This window comes from Coenobita brevimanus, chromosome 58, assembly GCF_032717465.1.
Source record: "Coenobita brevimanus isolate Jiangsu-jjx chromosome 58, ASM3271746v2, whole genome shotgun sequence".
Lineage (NCBI taxonomy): Eukaryota > Metazoa > Arthropoda > Malacostraca > Decapoda > Coenobitidae > Coenobita > Coenobita brevimanus.
In genome coordinates, this window is record NC_137011.1 from 37153952 (window position 1) to 37180258 (window position 26307).

Consider the following 26307-nt stretch of genomic DNA (forward strand, 5'->3'; position numbering starts at 1 on the left):
AGAGACGAAGCTTTTACACAAAACAGCTGAATGTTGGGTACTGAACTGGGGTCGCAGAGAGCATATGTTTATAGAACAAAATATGCTCAAAATTACATGATAGATCATTGGTGTAAGTTTTTGTCATACGTCGCGTTACACCCTGTATGTATATATATATATATATATATATATATATATATATATATTATATATATAAACATAAACATATTAACGGCCATACCACGTTGAGTACACCGCATCCCGTCCAATCAGCGAAGTTAAGCAATGTTGGGTCTGGTTAGTACTTGGATGGGTGACCGCTTGGGAACACCAGATGCTCTTGGCATAACGTTCTCCCTACGTGTCAAGTGGGGTTGGTGGAGGATTTGTGCCCCTCCCTGTAAAATAATTAACTCTAAGCCCATGGCCTCCCCGTTTGGGATACATGGCGTCTGGCAATGATGATGATGATGATGATGATATATATATATATATATATATATATATATATGTATGTATATTTTTTTTTGTCACAAAGCATAAATGAGTTCCATTCAAAATTAGGTTTCACTGAACAGTGTTATTAACTTCATTGAGATGCTGGTCTAATGGCAGCTGTTGTTGCAGGTTCACAGCTGAAGTCAGAGCAGTAAAGCAGTCATAAACAATGTCGTCATCAGGTGCTGCCTGAGTAATGGATGATAAGTATAAAACAGGACTGTGGCCACATCTTATGTTGTGTCAACACATTCAACAAGAGGTACCTTGGTCAACAACTTAAGGGTTATACTCCATTTATTGTCCTCTGGAAAAATCCCCCCCCCCCTTGCATATATGAGCTGATCTTGGATAATTTACCTGCTGCAGTATCCTTTGCAGTATCTGTTGCTGCAGAGACAATAGGTACGGTAACAGCAGTTGAAATAAGGAAGACGGTAGTAATTTCAGTCTGACATGACAGCCTGACCCAGCAGTGACAGACTGTATATTTAAAGTTACAGTTCAGAAGCATTTGCACGTGTTATTAATCGTGTGTATATTTAAAGGAATAATAGTCAGTGTTGAAATTTTATCATTTTTATGTAATTACAATTATTATCCTGTAATAGTGAATTTTTGACAGTTATTGTTCAGCTATAATGAGAGCATCTTACAACTGAGCACTGGTAAAGTTAAGATATTGCTGGTAGACAGCAAGATTAACACTTTGGTAGAGTCGTTGAAGTATGCTTGAAATTGAGAGAGGTGGAAGGAATGATATAATGGAGGTGGTAAAGGAAGAACCAAATGTAAAGACAGAATGTGAGGTAAGTGATAAAATAATAGAGGTGGTAAAGGAAGAACCAAATGTAATGATAGAGCATGAGGTGAGTGATAAAATAGTGGAGGTGGTCAAGGAAGAACATGATGTAAAGATAGAGTGTGCGGTGAGTGATAAAATAATAGAGCCAGTAGAGAAAGAGCCATATTTAAAGTTAAAGTGTGAGGTGGGTGAAGACGTGTTCCTCAGTGAGAATGAGATTAATCAAGAAACAGTGTCCCTCTCACCTGGAGTTAACCAGTTCAAATATTTAGAGTGTGGAAAAGCATTTTATTTTGAGAACAAGCTTATCCAACATGCAGTAGTTCATTCAGGAATGAAGAATTTTAAGTGTGATGTGTGTGGTACACTGTTTCATTGGAAAAGTGCTCTCACCAAACACCTATTAACTCATTCAGGAGTGAAGAATTTCGAATGTGATGTGTGTGGTAAACTGTTTGGTCGTAAAAGTACTCTCACCAAACACCTATTAATTCATTCTGGCATGAAGAATTTCAAGTGCGATGTGTGTGGTAAACTGTTTCGTCACAAAAGTACTCTCACCAAACACCTATCAATTCATTCAGGAGTGAAAAAGTTCCAGTGTGATGAATGCAGTAAGCTGTTTGGCAAGAAAAGTACTCTCACCACGCACCTATTAATTCATTCTGGTGTGAAGAATTTCAAATGTGGTGAATGTGGTAAAGTGTTTGGCCAGAAAAGTAATCTAACCAAACACCTATCAATTCATTCAGGAGTGAAAAAGTTCCAGTGTGGTGAATGCAATAAGCTGTTTGGCAAGAAAAGTAATCTCATCAACCACCTATTAATTCATTCAGGAGTGAAGAATTTCAAGTGTGATGAATGTGGTAAACTGTTTCGCCTGAAACAGCATTTGGCCAGTCACCTGTTAATTCATTCAGGAGTGAAGAATTTCAAGTGTGATAAATGTGGTAAACTATTTGGTCAGAAAAGTAATCTCACCAAACACCTATTAATTCATTCAAGAGTAGGCTTAAGGAATTTCAAGTGTAATGAATGTGGTAAGCTGTTTCTCCAGAAACAGCATTTGGCCAGTCACCTGTTAACTCATTCAGGAGTAAAGAATTTCAAGTGTAATGAATGTGGTAAACTATTTGGTACGAAAAGTAATCTCACCAAACACCTCTTAATTCATTCAGGAGTGAAGAATTTCAAGTGTGATAAATGTGATAAACTATTTGGTACGAAAAGTAATCTCACCAAACACCTACTAATTCATTCAGGAGTGAAGAATTTCAAGTGTGATGATTGTGGTAAACTGTTTACTAGGAAATATGAACTCAGCCAACACTGTTTAAATCATAAACATTAATCCCAACGGTCACGTTACATCACGTGACGATCCAGGGGTTGAAGCTCCTTTGGTTCACAAAATTTGGTACAATACTTGCTACATCGTGGTTTGAAGAGAGCACTTGCAAATATGGTGTCAGGTGGCCTTTCACGTCTCATTAAAGTCATCTGAATACTTATTGGACAGCAGCAGTCATGTGCTTGCCTCTTTAAAAGGAAATGATAATGTCACTTCATTTATTTCATTACCTGCCTACCTCTGATGCACCATTATCTTCCCTGCCAAGCCACCACCACTGCAGCTGTCTCTCCTCCTCCCCACCCTCCCAAGTCATTGTCACAAGTGGAGAGCTACCATATGGATACATGGTGCCAACCAAGCTCCCCTCCTGTCATGTAATGCCTTGCCACCCTCTATACCCTCCTCTCCCACAATACCTTTCCTGGGCAAAAGTGATGTGTTTGTTTGTGTGTTTTTTACTTGGTTTACCCTCCTTCAGTGTAAACAGTGTACTCCTGTGTTGTTTGTAAATAGGTTACAACAGTGATGTTGAAAAATATTGTGCCTAAGTGACATGCAAGTAAAATGTAATGTGAAGAAGGAGTGCAACAGTGATGTAGCAGGCGATGTGCAAAGGAAAAGAGCAATGGTGATGAAATTCACAAAAGTCTGTCCATTTATCAATTGCCAGATGCCTCAGTCCCATCAGGGGTGGCTTCAAACAAATTGCCTTCCTGTCGTGCTGTTCAATGCCATTTCACTGCCTTGCTCCCAGCTTGCACTCCCCTATCTCATGTACCGTACCTCCCCATGCCATCCTTTCATCTCGTCCTCGGCCTCCCCCTCCACCTCACTTGCATACACTTTCCTCATTAGTCTCTCGCTCTCCATCCTCTCCACATGGCCAAACCTCCTCAGTGTATTTCTTCTGATATTTTCTGTCGCATCCACAACCACACCACAATGCTCCTTCACTTCCTCATTTTTCAGTCTGTCTCTCCACGTAACTCCACATGCTTCTCTCAGATAACTCATTTCCACTTCTTTCACTCTTAAATTGTGTCCTTACAGCCACCCCCTCCCTATCTCCCCCTCCACCTCACTTGCATACACTTTCCTCGTTAGTCTCTCGCTCTCCATCCTCTCCACATGGCCAAACCACCTCAGTGTATTTCTCGTGACGTTTTGTATCACATCCACAACCACACCACAACGCTCCTTCACTTCCTTATTTGTCAGTCTGTCCCTCCACGTTGCTCCACGTGCTTCTCTCAGATAACTCATTTCCACTGCCTTCACTCTTGACTTGTGTCCTTCCAACAAACTTCAAGCTTCACTTCCATACATTGTAGTTGGTATCACAGTACTGTCATTCAGTGACTTTTTTTTTTCTCTCTCTCTCTCTCTCTCTCTCTCTCTCTCTCTCTCTCCATGTTCACTTCCCTGTTCCTTATCACTGCTTTCAAATAACCAGCAACTTTTCTTCCCTGTTGTACCCTTTCAAGCACTTCACCCTTTAAACTTCCAACCTTGCTCATCACATTACCCAAATACTTTAATGCATTCACATTTTCCATTTCCTCCTCATCCAGCCTCACGGTACATTCACTGACTTCATTTCCCTCAAAGTCCATAACTCTTTACTCTTCCCTACCTTTGGATTCTGTTTCTTACACACTTTCCCAAACCCATCCACGAAGCCTTGCAGTTCCCCTTCGTCTTCACATAACAATACAGTATCATCTGCAAACAACAGTACAGGGAGTTTCCAGACACTGCTTTCTCTCATTAGGGTTGCTCCAACATCCCCTACCCTACTTGTATCTCTTATAATGCCATCCATATACAGATTGAACAACCATGGGGACATGACACATCCCTGTTTCAATCCAATCTTCAAATAGAAAAATTCACTTAGTTCACTATCGACACGCACTGCAGCCTTACCACCCTCATGCGTACTCTTCATGGCATTCAGCAATTTCCCATTTACTCCATTGTTTCGTTTTTAAAGGCTCCAACATGCTTGCATGTGTCAGCCTTGGTCACCTAATGGCGGCTCTCCACGCTGCATGATCCATTGCAGCCTCCCTGCTCAGTCCCTTAACCCTGAGGTCACACTTGATGACCTCGTCCCATGTCTTTCTAGGTCTACCCCTCATAAACCCACCCCCAGTATAAACACTTCTCACCTTCCTCACCCAATTAGCATCCCCCATCCTCTCCACATGTCCAAACCATCTGAATCTACCTCTCCTCATCACAACACCAATACACTCCAGTCCCATCCTGCCTCTCAACTCTTCCATCGTAAACCCAGCCCATCCAGGTTTTGGACGCAGGGACGCACTGCACATCCACCTAATCAGTGTTATTTCTGTACGTCTGAGCTGGCGAATATCTTCCTCCTTCACTGCCCAGGTCTCACTACCATACAGCGTTATACTCCTAACACATGTTGCATACAAAGACCCCTTAGCACATAGGGAGAGTCCTCTCAGTGTCAGGAGAGGCAAGAGCTCCCTGAACTACTTCTAACCACTTCTCACCCTAGCCACAGCCCCACCTCCAGCACACAACATGTCTCCCAAATAACAAAACTCTTCCACACACTCAAGAGATTCACCAGCAAGTTCAATCCTTTCACGTCTGACAATCTCCACCTGCTCTCCCCGACACGCCGTACACATGAAATCAGCATTTTCTCGCAGTCTACCTCTGATACCACTACATCTCTTATGCACCTATTTATCACACACATCGCACAAGATGGAATTACTTCCCACGCCTTTGTGGCAAACTGCACATGGCCACTCTCCCTCGTCTTTGACAGTACCGCCACCAACCGTAGATATCATCACTTTTGTTTTATCTGCATTTACCCATAAACCCTTGTGCCCCATGTCATCTCTCCACTTCCTAAACCTTTCCTCCGCCTCCCTTTTTGTTCTCTGCAATCAACACCAAATCATCAGCATACAACTACTCCCACAGGAGTCCGTTTCTGAAGTCACATGAGAGGGCCTCCAGTACCATGATAAACAACATGGGACTCAAGACTGACCCCTGATGCACACCAACATTCACGGAAAACTCATCACTCAAATCTCTATTCACTCTTACCTGGGTGTGAGCACCCACATACATAGCCATAACCACCCTAACCAGCCATTCCTCCAAGCCAAGCTTTTTCATTGCCCACTTCACCACCTCTCTAGGGACTCTGTCAAAGGCCTTTTCCAAATCAACAAAAACAAAATAAAGATCCCTTCTCCTACCAATATATTTTTCCTGAAGCTGTCGAACAATGAATATAGCATCAGTGGTCCCCCTACCTGGCATAAGCCCAAACTGCATCTTATCAATATTCACTCTCTCTAATCATACCTTCTAGAACTCTCTCCTTTACCTTCATTATCTGATCTAAAAGCTTTATACCTCTATAATTTCCTCTTTCCAGGGCATCACCCTTCCATTTATACACATTTACAATTACACTCTTCAGCCAATCATCTGGGACAACACACTCATAAATAATCCTATTTATCAGATCAGTGACTAAACTCCCCTATGTCGCCTGAGGCCTTCAACATTTCGGCAGTCAACCCAGACACACCTGCTGCCTTCCCCACTTTCATCCTGCCTATTGCCTCACTTGCAGTAGCAGCATCAATCAAAGGCCAAGGGCCAAACACTGGATCTGCTGGCTCCAAACCTTCCCTGTCCCAGTCAAACTCCTCATTCAACAACCGGTTATAATGCTGTCTCCATGCATCTTTAATATCCTCACTGTTCACCACTACCCTTCCTTCATCATTCTTCACACATTGCTCACCTATAATATCCCGATTATCCTCTTCACTTGACCTGCCACCCTAAATATCATATTTTTCCTTTCCCCATGATTTAGGTTATGAAGTACAAGTCTTTGTGACTCAGACTTCACCCTGAATACCTCTCTTCTAGCCTTATGCTTGGCAGCCAAATATTCCTCTTTGCTACCACCCTTCTTCCATTCCCGGAAAAGCCTTCTTTTCTCCTTAACCCCAACAAGCCGGGGGTTTTCCGACGTTGCATGCTCCTCCCTACGGGGGATATCCCTGACGGAAAAAAATACCCTTACTTCAAACCCTAATATCTGCCAAACTATAAGAGCTAGAGAAAAAATTAAAAATACATAAGAATCATCAACTATTCCTCTTTCAAATGAAAGTATCCCCTCGTCTCTAGGTGGTCCCGTCGATGAGTAAGGATAAGTTAAAGTTCGAAGGGTAGTGGGAAGACGCTTGCGGCTATACACGTCAACCGGCGTTGCTCCACGCCCAAAGTTGTGACTGCTATACACGTCAGCCGTCGGTTAGGGGTTAACCCCTTCTTTACCGAAAATGTGTTTTGATGTACCCCCATACATTGCCTGTAAACACCTGTGAGACACCGGAACCGCTACCGTGGTATGCTGGTACACCCTCTAATGAATGGCAGCTTATGGGCCTCAGGGTAGCCCGGTACGGCTGTTTCTGAGGACCTCGTGTTAGCAACAGCTCTGTGTTTTGACAACAAAGACTGTGATGAAGTTCTGACGACTTCTGACATCATAAGATACGTCATGACTGAGTTGCGGTGGCACCAATGGCTTGCGCACTCATCTGTGATGTAACCTCTTTTAGACCAATCATTATTTTATTTATAATTTCTACTACAGATATCGTACTATATTTTCTGCTGACATACGGCAAAATTTACACCCCTTGGCCTGCTTGAGAGAGTCAGTTACCATGCACTTGACCACAAGAGAGGGTGTACAGGATATTTTTCTCTCATGATGTCTCTGGCAGATTCCGATAGTGATGAGTTTATTCCTCACGAGGATACTTATTTAGATGTATCAGGTGATCATGCAGCAGTGTTTGACGTATCAGTAGACGACTGTGATCCTGCAAATGATAGCGAGGTTAATGTGAGTGAGGAGGAGGAGGAAATTAGTAGCAAGCTTAGTGATGCTGCGCTCTCAGCAACAAGTGGGTCAAGGTCGCCATCACCATCACGTGTGTCCACACACTTCATGCCCAGCTTACAAGGTAAATAAATATGCCATCCATCTGTGCAGGACATTTTTTTTCAAGCCAGTTTGTACAGTAGTTACCTGGGTAACAGTACTTCAGCATAAGATGTAAACTTATGTACCGTAATGATTTTTTTTATAATAATTTTTTATTACCAACATCATGCTGGGTTTATATGATCATTGGTATACAAACAAATCACAAAGAGTGAATTTTTTCGATGTGGCAAAAAATATACACTACCCCTCACACTACAGGAGGGGTAGCTATTGCTTGGTATGGGGGGTAAACGAAGTGTTTACATTGGGGGGAAGGGTCGGTAAAGAAGGGGTTAACTGCAGCTTCTACACCCTCATCCCACCACCAGGTTACTTTATGTCTTGGTGGTCCTGTTGTCCAACCGCATGTTACATCAGTAACTCTCAAGAAATTGTTCTTGAGGGCTCTGTACTGTTCATTAATGCCTCTGTCTACAGCTCCCTGTTCATCCACCACTCTCCTCCACTTGCTATAGAAGGCATCCCTTACTACTTGGTTTTTCATCTTCCATATTTTCCTCCTAGGTACATAAGTCCTCTTTTTCATCACTTGTTCTTTAAGCACCATATCACAAATCAATAGTTTGTGCTGCTGCACACACTTCTCACTTCTTATAACTTTAACATCCCTCACTAATCTCCTATCGGCCCTCCTAACCAGAAAATAATATATCTGACTGCTATTTCCCCCAGACTCATTCGTAATTAACCTACTGTCTCTTTTCCTAAAATATGTGTTGCACACGATCATGTCCGTTGCCTCCCCAAACTCGAGTATCCTTTCCCCTTCTGCATTCCTTAGGCCATACGCACATCCCCCATGCACTCCTTCATAACCTTGTGCTGCTTCACCTACCTGACCATTTAAGTCCCCTCCCAAAATCACTATCTCTTCATCCCGCATACCACCCACTACACGTATTAAATCATCTCAAAATCTATCTTTCTATATTCTTCATATTTTCTACAGGCGAAGAAGGAGTTTGTGTTGCTGTGTGCAAGAAATGGAAGGAGAATATAAGAGAGTATGGATCCGTCGGCTCGAGGATTGTGTGGGTAAAATTGAAGTTGGACTACAAATCTTGGGCGATCGTGTTTGCATGTGTGCCAGTGCAAAGTAGTGAAAGTAGAGTGAAAGAAGAGTTCTGGACAAATGTGGAAGCATGCATGGAAAAGTTTGAAAGGAATGAGAGATGTTTTTGATTGGAGATATTAATGGAAAAGTAGGGAATGTAACAGTGGATGGAGTAGTTGGAGAGTGGGGTGTCCCCACAGAAGTGGATGAGAATGACAGTGCTCTGGTGGACAGTTGTGCAGGGAAGGCATTGGTGATAGCCAATACCCTCTTCAGACACAAAATGATCTACAGGTACATGTGGCATGTGATGAGAAGGTTGGGAGGTTAACTGAATGAATGGAAGGCAATAACTGATTATGTTTGTGTGAATGACAGAATGAGAAGGTGTGCAATGGATGTAAGAGCGTACAGAGGTTGGGGAGGTGGACTTTCTGACCACCACCAAAGTCAAGGTTCAAATAAAATGGAAGAATAGGAGAAGGGAAGGACAGGAGGAAGGAGTCCATACAAGGAAGGTAGAATTGTTGCAAGAAGATGGAAAAAAGGCAGAATACAAGAGACAAGTAGAGGAGCGATTTGGAACAGATGGGGGACATGGAAGGTGTGTGCAAGATATTCACAGAAGAAATCTGTGCAGCATATGAGGTGGTGTGTTGGGTGAAGAGAAGACAAAAGGGGGTGCAAGAAACAGCATGGTGGAATGAAGAGGTGAGACAGGCTGTGGCACAAAAGAAGAAAACATATAGTGAATGGATGAGAAACATGGGCATGGAGAAGTTGAGAGACAGAAGAGAGAGTTATATGTAGAGAGGAAGAGAGAGGTGAAAAGAGAGTATGAGGTGAATGGAAGAGGAATTTAAGAGGAATTTGAGTGTAAAGTGAAGGGAATGTAAAAAAAAATGTTCTGGAAAGAGGTACAGAGAGTTAGACAGGGTGATAAAGAAGTAAGTCAGGGAGTGAAGGATAAACATGGTAGATTGCTTGTGGAGAAGGGAGAAAAAGTGAGCAGATGGAGAGAAAAATTTAAAGAATTGTTGAACACAGAGAATGAAAGGGAGGCAGTACAGTGACGAGGATTATCTCTGGTGAGCTCAGAGGCAGTACCCAGACAAGCCGGCCATCCATGCAGTTTTTTACCCTTTCAATTCAATGATGTTTGTAGGAATTCGTATACCAACTCTCAGGCAACACTGGGAAATCAGTCAAGGCCCTCCCACCTATCTCTCTCTCTCTTTCATTTTTCTTATTAAATCCAAGTTTATTTTTATGGAAAACTGCTGATTAACCCTTTAACCGCGGGCATTGTTTTGGCCTGACTGTCCTCTCCCGCGGGGGTTTCAGCCAAATGTAAACAAACTTTTAAACCTTAATAACTCTGCACAGAATAAAGCTAGAGAAAAAAATAAGGTACCATTAGAAAGTACTAACCTTCAGCTTTCCATTGATGAAGGTTTCATGACTCTGTTGACTTTCACAGGACAGGCAGTGCCGTTAGAAGTGAGGGGTGTAAAATCACTATTTTTCGCTCACACACCATTACCTTCGCTCATACACCATTACCAAATGCCAACCTCATTCTGATAATAATACTATAAACATATATGAACACTGCACATACGATAAACACCCACTCTGTGTTCACTGAGGCAGGTAAAAGGCACTGTAATTGCCCGCACTTCACTGCCATATCAGCGGTGTTGTAATCACTATTTTTCGTTCACACACCATTACCAAATGCCAACCTCATTCTGATAATAATACTATAAACATATATGAACACTGCACATACGATAAACACCCACTCTGTGTTCACTAAGGCAGGTAAAAGGCACTGTAATTACCTGCACTTCACTATCACATCAGCAGTGTTGTCACTCACACAGCTGGACAGATACTGATGCGTGTTTGGTCCGGGGTGGGGTGGGGGGCCTAGGGGGTGGGAGGTGGGGCCCCAAGGGGGGGAAGAGGGAGGTGGAGGTCGGCTGGAGTGAAAGAACTTAATAGCTACTCTCCCTTGAAACAATTGGCGCACGGAAAAAACGCGGGGTATTCAAAATATTCACAAACATTCGAGAATGACACCCGCGGTTTGGTCCAGTTTTTGCAGTGTCATTCTGGAATGACACCCGCGGTTAAAGGGTTAAGGCTCTTGCAGGTAATCCAGAAGCTGTAGGGAAAAAAATGCCAAATATCACAGACGACAGGCTAGTACACCCATCATCTATTTCACTTTGTATTTTCATCATCATCATCATCTGGACCTCCTTTCCCACCCTAGGGCAGGATGAGGAATAGCAATGTCCAGACAGCCCAAATTTGCCCAGTCCAATGAGCTATGCTTTTATTCACTCATTCAAGCCCCCATAATCCTGTCTGTATTGGATACGCCAAAAAGCTTTCATCATGATCTGTAACTTCACATAAACGTATTTAGTTTGTAATGTTCTGTTTTGCCTTGAAGTCCACAGTAACACACACACACACACAAAAAAAAGCCAGTTGAAGTTCCATTACCTGACCCAGTTTGCTCTTAATTTGTCCTAAAATTATCCTCTCCCCATCTTCAACGTTGAGTTGTTGCCATAGACTAAAGAAACTGTGTTGTGCTAATCATGAAGAGGTGCTGTGAAGAGATTGTAGAGTATGGTAATATTATCTTTTTCTTCCACATTTAATAAGTTGCCTGAGGACGAAAACCTGGACCAAGTTGGAGTGAAAAGTGGAAAGAAGAAAACAGTACTACAGCGCTACGTACTTTCCATAGCACTTCTTTGTGACTAGCAGCATATATGTATACAGTATTAGTGTTACTGTCTATTTACAACATTTTTTAAGATGGAGAGAGGGCAGTGTTTGGCCAAGTTAGAGTAAAAGTAGTAGTATTTCCCCTCAGTTTACAGGATCAGTTGTATGGAAAAAATGGTGATATCTTGAAATACCCCTAGTTTATTTTATATATGTACTGTACTGTATAAGGATTGTATTTTTGTGGACAGAGTTTGATGTCCAGGAAGATGTTTGACAAAGGAGGAAGTTTGATATGGTATAGCTTTGCTGTTGCATTCTTTCAGTGTCATGTGTGTGTGTGTGTGTGTGGTTTCCCAAGTGATTTTATTTTCCTTAGGAAGGACCCTGTAGCAGTTAAGGGTTAATTTCATCACCAACATAATTGCTTTTAGTTATTCTGTTTCTTGCCACCACCAGACAATTGTATTCATCCTAGGGGATATCAGACTTGGGAGGTTTGATATAGTCCTCCTTTACCTCTTCACTATGAGAGATATCCCTACTCTGAATAAGATTGTTTGGAAGTAGCAAGAGTGGTACAGTGAAAGACATCATCCATATGTAGCTATTCTGTCTCTCCATTGCTAGATGCATTTATCCCATTAGTGGTGGTCACAAACAGATCACCTCTATGTTACCCTGTCTTCTACCATTTGGCTGCCCTCTCTCAAACTCACACTCCTCCCTTCTCATATATCTCTCCACTCCATCCCTCCATCTCATTCTTGATCTCCCCTTCCACCTCACTCACATACAATTATCTGGTCAGTCTCTCATTCTCCATCCTCTCCACAAGGCCAGACCATCTCATAGTATTTTGCTTAACACCTTTAGTCAAATCCACATCAACATCACAACGCTTCTTTGCTTCCTTACATGTTTGTCTGTTTCTCCATGAACGGATTACTTGACACAGTTACATCTTCTTGTGGTGAAGGGTTTAAAAGCTGAGGCTTCTACTCGTAATACCTTCCATACAGGGTGTTTCCAAAGCTGAGTAAAACCATTTGAAGTTACCATGGAAAAAATCCAGATTTTTTTTTAAATGAGTGATATTTGTTGTTAAGCAACGTTGGGTCTGGTTAGTACTTGGATGGGTGACCGCCTGGGAACACCAGATGCTGTTGGCATCCCTATGTGTCAAGTGGGGTTGGTGGAGGATTAGTGCCCCTCCCTGTAAAACAATTAACTCTAAGCCCTTGACCACCCCGTTTGGGATACATGGCGTCTGGCAATGGATGGATGGATGGAAATGGGAAAGCCCCAGCAATTGATGGAATGTGTGGTGAAATGCTGAAGCATGGGGGAGAGATAGTGGTAGAATGGATGTGGAAGATGTGCAGATTGTCCTGGGAGGAAGGTATAATTATTCCCCTGTACAAAGGAGAAAGCATATGACAGGGTGGATAGACAAGGATTGTGGAAAGTGTTAAGAATATATGGAGTAGATGGGAAGTTGTTGAATGCTGTGAAGAGTATGTACGATGGTGCGAAGGCTGCAGTGCGTGTGGATGGTGAACTAAGTGAATTTTTCTCTTTGAAAGTTGGTTTGAAACAGGGATGTGTCATGTCTCCATGGTTGTTCAATCTGTACATGGATGGGGTAATAAAAGAGGTACAAGGTAGGGTAGTGGATGTTGGAGTGGCCCTGGTGAGAGAGGATAGTGTTTGGAAACTCCCTTTACTGTTGTTTGCAGATGATACTGTGTTGTTGAGTGAAGACGAAGGGGAGCTGCAAGGCTTGGTGGATGAGTTTGGGAGAGTGTGTAAGAAATGGAATCTGAAGGTGAATGTAGGGAAGAGTAAAGTGATGGTCTTTGAGAGAGGTGAAGTCAGTGAATGTACAGCGAGGTTGGATGGTGAGGAATTGGAAAATGTGAGTACGTTTAAGTACTTGGGTAGTGTGATGAGTAAGGATGGAGGTTTGGAGGGTGAAGTGCTTGAAAGGGTACAGCAGGGAAGAAAGGTTGCTAGTTCTTTGAAAGCAGTGATAAGAAACAGGGAAGTGAGCTTGGAAGTGAAAAAGTTACTACATGACAGTATTGTGATACCAACTCTAACGTAAGGAAGTGAAGCTTGGACGTTGTTGGAAGGACACAAGTCAAGAGTGAGAGCAGTGGAAATGAGTTATTTAAGAGGAGCCTGTGGAGTCACATGGAGAGACAGGCTGACGAATGAGGATATAAAGGAGCGTTGTGGTGTTGATGTGGATGTGATAGGAAGCGTTATGAGGAACACACTGAGGTGGTTTGGCCATGTGGAGAGGATGGAGGGTGAAAGACTGACAAAGAGAGTGTATGTGAGTGAGGTGGAGGGGGGAAGAGGGAGGGGGAGGCCGAGGATGAGATGGAGGGATGGGGTGGAGAGGTATATGAGAGAGGGGGGTGTGAGTTGGGAGCAGGGCAGTGAAATGGCGGGGGACAGGGCAACTTGGAGGCGATTTGTTTGTGGCCACCCCAAACGGGATTGAGGCGTCTGGCAATAGATAGATAGACAAAGGAAAAAGGGAAATTATGTAGTAATCACTGGGGCATTTGTCTTCTTAGTGTAATAGGAAAAGTATATGGTAGGATACTTATTGACAGATTGGGGGAAATTGCAGATGAACTAGTTGGAGAATAGGGAGGTTTTAGAAAGGGATGAGGTTGTGTAGATCAGATATTCATTCTTAGGTCTTTAGTGGAAAAGTTTCTAGGAAAGGGAAAGTTGTATGAGGCCTTCATGGATTTGGAAAAAGCATATGACAGGGTGGATAGACAAGGAATGTGGAAGTACCTTAATGAAGAAAGTCAAAATGGGGAAAGCCCCAGGAATTGATGGAATGTGTGGTGAAATGCTGAAGCATGGAGGAGAGACAATGGTGGAATGGATATGGAAGATGTGCAGATTGGTCTGGGAGGAAGGTATAATTATTCCCCTGTAGCATGGAAAAGGGGAAAAGAAGTGTGTGGTAATCATTGGGGCATTTGTCTTCTTAGTTCATTTTCGTGGTAATCATTGGGGCATTTGTCTTCTTAGTTCATTTTCGTTGTCATTTTCTTTTATGAAGGCTCCAACATGTTTGCATGCATTGGCCTTGGTCACCTAATGGCGGCTCCGTGCTGCACGATCTATTGCGACCTCCCTGTTCAGTCCCTTAACCATGATGTCACACTTAATGACCTCGTCCCACGTCTTTCTTGGTCTACTCCTCACAACCCCACCCCTAATATTAACACTTCTCACCTTCTGCACCCAATTATCATCTCCCATCCTCTCCACTTGCCCAAACCATCTCAATCTACCTCTCCTCATCACAACACCAGTACACTCCAGTCCCATCCTACCTCTCAACTCTTCCATCATAAACCCAGCCCCCCCAGGCCTTGGACGCAGGGACACACTGCACGTCCACCTAATCATTGTCATTTCTGTACATCTGAGCCTGCGAATATCCTCCTCCTTTACTGCCCAGGTCTCACTACCATACAGCATTGCACTTCTAACACATGCTGCATACAAAGACCCCTTAGCATGTAGGGAGAGTCCTCTCAATGTCAGGAGAGGCAACAGCTCCCTGAACTTCTTCCAACAACTTCTTACCCTAGCCACAGAGCTAGCTCCAGCCCCACCTCCAGCACACAACATGTCTCCCAAGTAACAAAACTCATCCACACACTCAAGAGACTCACCAGCAAGTTCAGTCCTTTCACGCCTGACAGTCTCCACCTGCTTTCCCTGACACACTGCACACATAAAATCAGCATTATCTCACAGTCTATCTCTGATACCTCTACATCTCTTGTACACCCATTTATCACAAACATTACACAAAATGGAATTACTTCCTAAGCCCTTGTAGCAAATTGCACATGTCCACACTCCCTTGTCTTTGACAGTACCACCACGAACCTTAGATATCATCACATTTATTTTATCTGGTTTTACCCTTAAGCCCTTGTGCCCCATACCATCTCTCCACTTCCTAAATCTTTCCTCCGTCTCCCTTTCGTTCTCTGCAATCGACACCAAATCATCAGCATACAACATCTCCCATGGGAGTCCGTTTCTGAAGTCACGTGAGAGGGCTTCAGGTACCATGATAAACAACATGGGACTCAGAACTGACCCCTGATGCACACCATCGTTCACGGAAAACTCATCACTCAAATCTCGATTCACTCTTACCTGGGTGCGAGCACCCACGTACATAGCCATTACCACCCTAACCAGCCACTCCTCCAAGCCAAGCTTTTTCATTGCCTACTTCACCACCTCTCTAGGGACTCTGTCAAAGGCCTTTTCCAAATCAACAAAAACAAAATACAGATCCCTTTTTTTCCCACTATATTTTTCTTGAAGCTGTCGAACAATGAATATAGCATCAGTGGTCCCCCTGGCTGGCATAAACTCAGACTGCATCTCATCAATATTCACTCTTTCTCTAATCATACCTTCTAAAACTCTCTTCATTACCTTCATTATCTGATCTAAAATCTTTATACCTCTATAATATCCTTTTTCTAGGGCATCATCCTTCCCTTTATACACATTTACAATTACACTCTTCAACCAATCATCTGGGACAACACACTCATATATAATCCTATTTATCAGGTCAATGACTAACCTCACCCCTATATCTGCTGAAGCCATCAACATTTCGGCAGTCAACCAGACACTCCTGCTGTCTTCCCCACCTGCATCCTGCTTATTGCCTCATTCACAATACCAGCGTCAATCAAAGGCCAAAGGCTAAACACTGGATCTGCTGGCTCCAAACCTTCCCTGTTCCAGTCAAACTCCTCATTCAACAATCAGTTATAATGCTCTCTCCATGCATCTTTAATATCCCCATTGTTCACCACTACCCTTCCTTCATCATTCTTCACACACTGCTCACCTATAATATGCCGATTATCCCTCTTCATCAGATTTGCCACCTTAAATATCATACTTTTCCTTTCCCCATGATTTAGGTTATGAAGTACAAGTCTTTGTGACTCAGACTTCACCCTGAATACCTTTCTTCTAGCCCAGTGCTTGGCAGCCAAGTATTCCTCCTTGTTACCTCCCTTCATCCATTCCCAGAAAAGCCTTCTTTTCTCCTTAACTGCAACCTGTACACCCTCATCCCACCACCAAATTACGGTACTTTATGTCTTGGTGGGCCTCTTGTCCAACCACATACAGTACACCCTCATTATCGACGTTTTTTTTTATTGACGGATTTGATTATCGACGGTTTTATTTTCTCCTGGGAGTTAAATTATTATTATTAAAAAAATAGAAAAATAAAGAATTGTATTGGCACCTCCTAGCAAGTCTGCGCGCCATCCCGCCAGGTGTCTCTGGCTGCTCGCGGGATGTTCCCGCCGACCCAGCAAACAACAGCATCAGTACACGTTTGTCTGTTGTTCTCATATCGTGTTCAGCCACATCTATCATGCTTTCGCGATCATCATGGCTCCGAAGCGCCCTTGTAGCACTCCAACTGGAAATAAGGCAGCTAAGAGAGCAAGGAAAGTACTTACCTTGGAAGTAAAGAACGAAATATTACAAAAACTTAGAAGTGGAATGAGCTATGCAGCGGTTGGTCGCGAGTATGGCATGAATGAGTCCAGTGTTCGTGGCATAAAACGGAGAGAAAAAGACATTAAAGATGCTCTGGCTTCGTACACACCAGGATTGGCTAAAGTAATGATGCATGTGAGAGATGATGCCTTGGTGAAAGTGGAAAAGGCACTGAATATTTGGATTGAGGACTTAAACCGTTGACACGTGCCGCTAGACTCCCAGTTCATCAGAAACAAAGCAAAACAACTCTATGCTCGGTTTGCTGGTGAAAGCAGTGGTGTTGGTGAAGATAATGGTGATGAAAGTGAGGCAGGTGAAAATAGTGATGATGGTGATGAAAGTAATGACGATGGTGATAGGCCTAGTAATGTTGGTGCTTCTAGGCAAAAGAAATTTGCAGCCAGCAAGGGCTGGTTCGAGAATTTTAAGAAAAGGTATGGCCTACATAACATTAGAATGACTGGTGAAGCAGCTTCAGCAGATCAGATAGCAGGAGAATCATACCCACGTGACTTTGCTGAACTTATAAGGGAGAAAGGGTACAGGCCTGAATAAGTGTTTAATGCGGACGAAACAGGCCTGTGATGGAAGAAAATGCCTAAAAGAACGTACATTTCGAAGGAGGAGAAAAGTGCGCCAGGCTTTAAAGCAGCAAAAGATCGTGTGTCTGTGCTGTTGTGTGGTAATGCAGCAGGACATATGATAAAACCCATGCTCCTGTATCATTTGTTATAATGTTAAAGACGAGTTGGATTTTTTTGTCAATAAAGGATATTTCTTGCAAAAGTTAAGCAGAGATTAAATATGAAATATACGAGCATAAGGAGAGTTGAATTTTCCTAAAAGAAGATCCTAGCGAAAGCTAGGCTAAGATTCATCATTGATAGCATAAACTGCCATACAGTCGTGAAAATTTAGGTCAGGGAGAAATGGAATATCAAGAATGAAAGGAAGCTCTTGAGAATGAAAGTAAATAGGAGAGCGTGGTCTCTCTGGTATGAGCTAGCAGCACCGGCGTGTGTTGTGAAGATCGGTGCGAACAGCTGATCTAACGTAACACTTGCCTCACACTCTCAGTTATTAGAATGTATGAATGACCACCACTGCTGCTTTCGTTTTTTTTTTTTTTTTTTTTACACTCGGTTATGTAAACGTATGGATGGCTACAACTGCTGGTTTCGCCTTTTATTTTTAGATGGAGTGAGGTGTAAGTGGAGAGAGAAGTGATGATACTGCAGCCATTACAAGTTGAGGTCCAGTGTACGACCACTATGCATCAGCATCAGAGATTATGCTATTTTTTCCATGATTCTTTACTTAATATATGTAGTTTTATTATGATATTCAGTTTTTCAATTGCCTAACTAATTTATTTCTAAGAAACACTAAAACTAAACTGCATATTACATACGAGTGATTGAAGGGATACTAAAATATATTAACAAAGGGTACCTGACCAGACGAAAATCGGTATCGACGGTTTTAGGCATCGACGGGTATCTTAGGTACCTAACCCCCGTCGATAATGAGGGTGTACTGTATTACATCAGTAACTCTCAAAAGGTGGTTCTTGAGGGCTCTGTACTGTTCATTAACCCGCCGACTTCTGTTGACGTATATATACGTCCACACGTTTTGTCACTGTGACTCCCGTTGATGTATATATATGCACAGCAATTGCAAGGTCCCTAATTTGCACAATTTTCATGTTTCGTGTGTGATTTTTGGCAAGTATACACGGGACACCTTCCTCTACAAGATGCCAGGCAGGGTCAATGCCTTGCCCTGCATGACCCCCCCCCCCTGCATGCCATTGTCTTGGCAATTCACCTGTTACCAGTGACCTGGCCAGTAAAGACATGTCGTGCCACAGTACGAAATTCAAGGCCAGAGTGATTCCCCAATCGATGACAATGTGGAGGACAAGGTTTACCTAGCATTAGAGGAAGAAACAGTCAGAAATGATGATCAGGTAATGTTGCCAAAAAAGGTCAGGTATGTTGATGTATTTGGTGAGTGAAACAATGTGTATATTGCCTATATTACTGTGTGAAAATCAATATACTCTCATACTACATATAAATTCGTGCCAAATAAATAAATAAATACTGTTTATGAGTGGTGTGGAATAGTTACCCTCCCATAGAACTCATTTTCTTTGGAGCCAGCCAGATGGGAAACCCAGTAAGGTAAGGGGTACTGCTACCTGTATTCAGTATTTTAAACCTCAGATGAGCGATTTCTCTATGAATTTTTGATGTTTCTCACCAAAAGCGGAGGTTTGAGCCAAAAAAATTTTTTTTTTCCAAAGATGGTTGGGATTGGGGGGGGTCAGTGGTGGAAAATTGGTCAGGACGGGGCGGGTTAACGCCTCTGTCTACAGCTCCCTGTTCAGCCACCACTCTCCTCATCTCGCTATAGAAGGCATCCCTTACTACTTGGTTTTCCAGCTTCCATATTTTCCTCCTGGGTACATAAGTCCCCTTTTTCATCACATGTTTCTTAAGCACCACATCACAAATCAATAGTTTGTGCTGTTGCACACACTCCTCACTTCCTGTAACTTTAACATCCCTCACTAACCTCCTATCAACCCTCCTAACCAGAAAATAATCTATCTGACTGCTATTTCCCCCAGACTCCTACGTAATTAACCTACTCTTTCTTTTCCTAAAATGTGTTTTGCACACAATCATGTTTGTTACCTCCCCAAACTCAAGTATCCTTTCCCCTTCCACATTCCTTATACCATACGCACATCCTCCATATACTTTTTCATAACCTTGAGCTGCTTCACCTACGTGACCATTTAAGTCGCCTCCCAAAACCACTATCTCATCATCCCACATGCCACCTACTACACGTATTAAGTCATTCCAAAATCTATATTTCTCTACTTCATCCAAGCCTGCCTGTGGGGCATATGCCAATATAATTGCAGTTATCATTTCACCGACCAGAATTTTCACTACCAATATCCTATCGCTTACTCTCATAACATTCATATTCCACCCATTTCTCTTCTTAGTGTTATAGGAAAAATATATGGTAGGATACTTATTGACAGAGTGGGAAAAATTGCAGAGGAATTAGTTGGAGAAGAACAGGGGGGTTTTACAAAGGGATGAGGTTGTGTAGATGAGATATTCATTCGTGGGTCTTTAATGGAAAAGTTTCTAGAAATGGGAGGAAGTTGTTTGTGGCTTTCATGGATTTGGAAGAAGCATATGACAGTGTGGATAGACATGGAATGTGGAAAGTAATAAGAATATTCGGTTCCCGCAACGCCCATCTCAACAGTTACTTCAACAAACAAGGGATGAGGCTATGGCACACCTAATGTCTGACTTGGCTCGTATCTCTGACTGGGGTAAAAATAATATGGTTGTCTTTAATGCATCTAAGACTCAGTTCTTACACCTTTCAACCCGACAAAATCTTCCACAGGTATACCCACTAATGTTTAATAATATTCAGCTTAATCCTACATCATCCTTGAACATGCTTGGGGTTTCATTTACTCGGGACTTATCTTGGAAAGATCATATTACATCTCTTGTAAAATCTGCTTCCAAGAGATTGGGTGTGCTAAGCCGACTCCGCTCTTTCTTTACCCCTGCGCAATTGTTGACTCTATACAGGGGTTTTATCCGCCCCTGTGTGGAGTACAACTCTCATGTGTGGGGAGGCTCCCCTCATACAGCTCTTCTCAATAGGGTGGAGTCAAAGGCTTTTCGTCTCATTAACTCTCCTCCTCTTACTGACTCCCTTCAACCTCTGTCTCTTCACCGCACTGTTGCATCTTTATCTCTTTTCTATCGCTACTTTAATGGTCACTGCTCCTCTGAACTGTCTGCTTGCATTCCTCCACCTCTACGACGGGCGCTAGCACCCGTCTGGCAGCAGACTCTCATCCTTTTTCTGTCCAACTCTCTAATGCAAGAATTAACCGTTACTCCCAGTCTTTCATTTATGCAACAGGTCAACTCTGGAACTGTCTCCCTCTGTCTGTATTTCCTGCTGCCTATGATCTCCAGTCTTTCAAACGCAGTGTGTCCAGGCATCTCAAAATGATCGGATCTTGAATTTGGCTCTATATTGTATTTTGTTTTTCTCTTGGAGGGAACTGTTACTGCGGGCTCATGGCCTTTGGCTCCTTCTTCCTCGCATAAAAAAAAAAAAAAAAAAAAAATGAGTTGTTGAATGCCGTGAAGAGTGTAAATGAAGGGACTACGGCCGCAGTGCAAGTGGATTGTGAACTGAATGAATTTTTCTATTTGTTGGGTTGAAATAGTGATGTGTCATGCCCCATGGTTGCCCAGTCTGTATATGGATGGGTTTATAAAAGAGATACAAGGTAGGGCAGTGGATGTTGGAGTGACCCTAATGAGAGAGGACAGTGTTTCGAAACTCCCAGTACTGTTATTTGCAGATGACATTGTATTGTTGTGTGAAGACGAAGGGAAACTGCAAGGCTTGGTGAATGAGTTTGGGAGAGTGTATAAGAAACAGAATCTAAAAGCGAATGTAGGGAAGAGTAAAGCTATGGTTTTTGAGAGAAATTAAGTCTGAATGTATAGTGAGGCTGGTTGAGGAGGAAATGGGAAATGTGAGTGCATTTAAGTACTTGGGTAGTGTGATGAGTAAGGATGGAAGTTTAAAGGGTGAAGTGCTTGAAAGGGTACAACAGGGAAGTAAGGTTGTTGTTTATTTGAAAGCAGTGATAAGGAACAGGGAAGTGAGCATGGAAATAAAAAACTCACTGCATGGTAGCATTGTGATACCAACCCTAATGTATGGAAGTGAACCTTGGGCCTTGCTGGAAGCACACAAGTCAAGAATGAGAGCAGTGGAAATGAGTTATTTGAGATCAGCATGTGGAGTTATGTGGAGAGACAGACTGACAAATGAGGAAGTGAAGGAGCATTGCAGAGTGGATGTGGATGTGATAGAAAGTGTTAGGAGAAATATGCTGAGGTGGTTTGGCCATGTGGAGAGGATGGAGAGCGTGAGACTAACGAGGAGAGTGTATGTGAAAGAGACGGAGGGGAGGAGGGAGGGGAAGGCCGAGGATGAGATGGAGGGATGAAGTGGAGAGGTATATGGGAGAGGGGGATGTGAGCTGGAAGAAGGGCACTGAAATAGTGTTGGACAGGACGACATGGAGGTGATTTGTTTGTGGCCACCCCTTATGGGATTGTGGTGTCTGGCAAAAGATAGATAGACTTTCCATATTCCTTGTCTAACCACCCTGTCATAAGCTTTCTCCAAATCCATGAAGGCCACGTACAACTTCTTTCTCTTCTTTAGAAACTTTTCTCGTAAGAATGAATATCTGATCTACACAACCTCTTCCCTTCCTAAAAAGTGATATAATAAAACAATGTGTGTAGCAGTGATACCTGTATATTTTACAACTGACATGTGTATACGGGATATGTAAATATTTAGTCTAGAAAAATAAGGCTTACATTGATAAGTGATTTCTTCAGTAATTAGCCAGGATAGAAAATAAGTGCCTGTTCATGTAGTATTTTGATTAAGGAAAAAAAATGAAATTTTTAAGAATGAATATCTGATCTACACAACCTTTTCCTTTCCGAAAATAAACAACGTATGCAGCAGTGACACCTGTATATTTTGCAACTGACGTGTTTATACAGGATCTGTAAATATTTATTCTAGAAAAATAAGGCTTACATATAAGTTGATAAGTGATTTCTTCAGTAATTAGCACAGATAGAAAATAAGTGCCTGTTCATGCAACATTTTGATTAAGAAAGGAAAAAATGAGATTTTTATAGCAAAGTACATGTTTAGCACCAAGTTGTAATAATGAAAAATGGTGAAATATGCATTATATGTATATATCACGACAGTGACATATTTAACAATTATGATGTGTTTGTATATAGTAGGGTGAAGTTTATTTTTTGACATTTTAAAATTTTACCTTCTTACCCCTTAATTTTGTTTGAATATGCAAATTTATTTATATAAATATAATTAATTAAATATATATATATACAGTATATATATATATATATATATATATATATATATATATTTAACCCATTGGAGCCCAGTGTCCGGAATATTGGACAGAGCTGGGATTCTTCAAGTCTTTATAAAGTAGGGAACCCCCCCGGGTAGGGACCTATGAGCTTCGCGACTATGAGCCAATAGGTGGAGGGCGGTACGCTTAGTACCCACCCAGTGCCGTGCCTTGCCCAGCACCCCTGGGATCCAATGGGATATATATATATATATACCATAAAACACCCGAACTTCTGACACTTTTTATGTATTTTAATGAATAACTCTGTGTAAAATGGTGCAATTTTATCCCAGTTGGTGTCATGTGGTAGCCAGGGACAGCACCTACTGAATCCATATTATAAAAAAAAATTAGCCATGCTAAATTCGTGTTTTTTTTTTGTTTTTTTTTCAAATGTCTGACGTTAGGAACATACTTTCTAACTTCGGACAGCTCTTCCAAACTTCGGACATCCATGTATTTGCCCTTTAAACATGAGAATGGTTAATAACACCTGTCTCTGGACACAATGGCCAAACTTCGGACACCTTAGAAGATTTTTAAAAATGTCAAAAAAAATATTGGGCACTCGTGGCCCAAGTTATACATATATAAAGAGAAATATCCAAAAATATATTCATTTTTGAGCTCATAATTTGAGATCACATTAAGATGCATCATATCACATTGTAGTGAGATATTCTGGCCATAAATATAACTAAGAACTCTTCAGAAACTTTTTCAGACGAAAAAATGATGTAAAAATGCTTTGCATATATTCCAAACTATATGGGGAACTGATCTCTTTTTCCTAAACAAAACTTCACTTAATTATCAAGTAGCTACCACACTGACTCAACAAATGCATACTGAAATAATATAATGTTAAACACCTCTTACTGGTTCTAATGACACCCACACACCCACTAACACGTACACAAATCAGCAGACACACGCACACACAGGCACATGTTATGAAGGCACCATGGAATGTATTAATGAGCTACACACTTTGATCTTATATACACACACACACACACACACACATCCCAAATAGGCCTGTGGTATAAACACACACACACACACACACACACACACACACACTTTCCTAATAGGCCTGTGCTTGTAAAGCACACACACACACACACACACACACACACACACACACACAAACATCTATAGTCTGTATTTTTCCAGTAATTTGTCTGTCCGAATTTAGGAATTTTTTCTGAAAAATACAGAGATATTCATTAACCCCTAATGCGCGACAATAGACTGCCGACCCCCCCTGGGTGGCGGGGTTCGATCGTGGTCTGAGTACCTGTAGGAAAATATTAGCCAAAAATCAGAGATTAACCCTAGAACATTATACTTGGTATGGCAGATAGTACTTACATTCATCTTTCTCCAGAGACAGGTGTTGAGCCTTCGTGGACTACCCAAGGACTTGTGGAGACTTGCAAATCTTCACTTTCACACCTCCAGCAACCCGGTTTCCCCTCTACCACAGCCTCATTCTGTCACAGTAAACTTTATACTACAACGTACAGGTAGTTTGGAATCCGTATTTGTACAATAAGCACTGAAAATAAGGCTAAAATCAACGAAGCGTACGGCCGACATGCAGCGCGGCAGCAGTCTTCCCGTCACTCAACAAACATTTCCATTTTCACAGCTAAAAACACGTATACTACATTATTTTCAATCGTATTACTTCCCAAAAGATCACCGCAGCGCGCATTTTATTCTGCCTTACGCCCGTCACTTTATTCTTGTTCCTGTCGGCCACTCGCACTGACTCGGAAGAGCTAGAACTCGCCATAATGTCACTTTGAAAGCCTGCGGTAAACTGACGCTAAACAGGGGCAAACCGTGCGGAAAAAAGCTAGTGTGACAACTGGGGAAACAAGCGTTTCCTATTAGCATAAACTGCTTGTGAGAGGAGAGCGCAGATTTACAGTTCTAAGCAGTCAGAGCGCTGCCATGTATCACAGCCAGGCTGGCCGGGCCGTGGTGGGGGGGGGGAGGGGGGAAAAACGCGATACTTGGCAACAACGGAGGTCAGTAGTACATAGGTGAAGTATGCTAATTGTAGCTAAAGGGTGGTGGTACTGATAGACAATACCAGCTGGAACATCCTTGCCCGCGTTTATTCAAAATTAACTCGAATCGCAAACACGACGATCCACCGTTATGTCCTTTTTGGCGAGCGTCGCAAACGCGACGCCCCGTGTTTTAGGGGTTAAAACAGTCATAGCAAGATTATGCATGTATGTATTTTAGAATAGTTTACTGCCCAGTACTTACAATACTTTTCCACATATAATCGTACTAATCACGTTCTTACAATTGAAACTGTTTGTTCTGTGTGAACAAAGTTTTGCAGGGTTAAAAAATGTTAATTTTTTTTCCATTTGATTCATAAATTTTTTTCACCCACACATATTCAAGCTAGTTTAGTAGGACTTACACATAATTATCTTTAAGGATTACCCTACCTACTTATATCATTATTTTTTGCAAATATCTCACTGTCTTCCAATAAACTTCAATTATTATATTTTTTCGCAAAATGCCCGAAGTTTGGGCGCTGTCCGAAGTTACGGTGTTTTCCAGTATATACAGTATATAATGTTATGGATATATACATATATATATTGCAAAACATCAGTGAATTTGGTAAACATTTACTGGTAGCTCAACAACACTGTTGTTCTGCATTCATCTAATAATGGTTCTGCATAGGGTTTTATATTACTGTTAATTTTAATCTTGCTAAGTATCTTGTTCCTTTGCTTTATATCACTGTTATTCATAAGCTTGTTAAGTATCTTGTTCCTTTGCTGTCCCTAATAACTTTTAATAATTATACTGTACAGGATTCTTTTTTATTTGCTAAAGAAATTTGGGAACTTAAATTTAACGATTGTTTCATGGTTTCCTTTGATGTTATATCCCTATTCACAAATATCCCCCTTGATGAGACCGTGGATATCTGTCATGATAATGTGTTTAAAGAAACTAACAGCATTGGATGATTAAATAAGAACCAGTTTCATAGATTGCTCTCTGTCAGTGCAAGACTGCTTTTTTATTTTTAATGGCTTCTACAATAAATAGGTTGAAGGAG

At 41.9% G+C, this 26307-nt stretch overlaps 1 protein-coding gene and 1 pseudogene across 1 annotated transcript in view; both read left to right on the top strand.

Moving 5' to 3' along the window:
- The first annotated feature begins 209 nt into the window (after window positions 1-209).
- Window positions 210-328, top strand: LOC145402775 (5S ribosomal RNA; annotated as a pseudogene).
- A 1006-nt stretch (window positions 329-1334) lies between these two features.
- Window positions 1335-26307, top strand: part of LOC145402727 (uncharacterized) — a 189919-nt gene continuing 164946 nt past the window's right edge. Inside the window, exons 1-2 of the mRNA XM_080274693.1 lie at window positions 1335-2577; window positions 7454-7636. Coding sequence (XP_080130819.1) covers window positions 1335-2577; window positions 7454-7636 — 1426 coding nt within the window. The remainder of the gene's footprint in view (window positions 2578-7453; window positions 7637-26307) is intronic.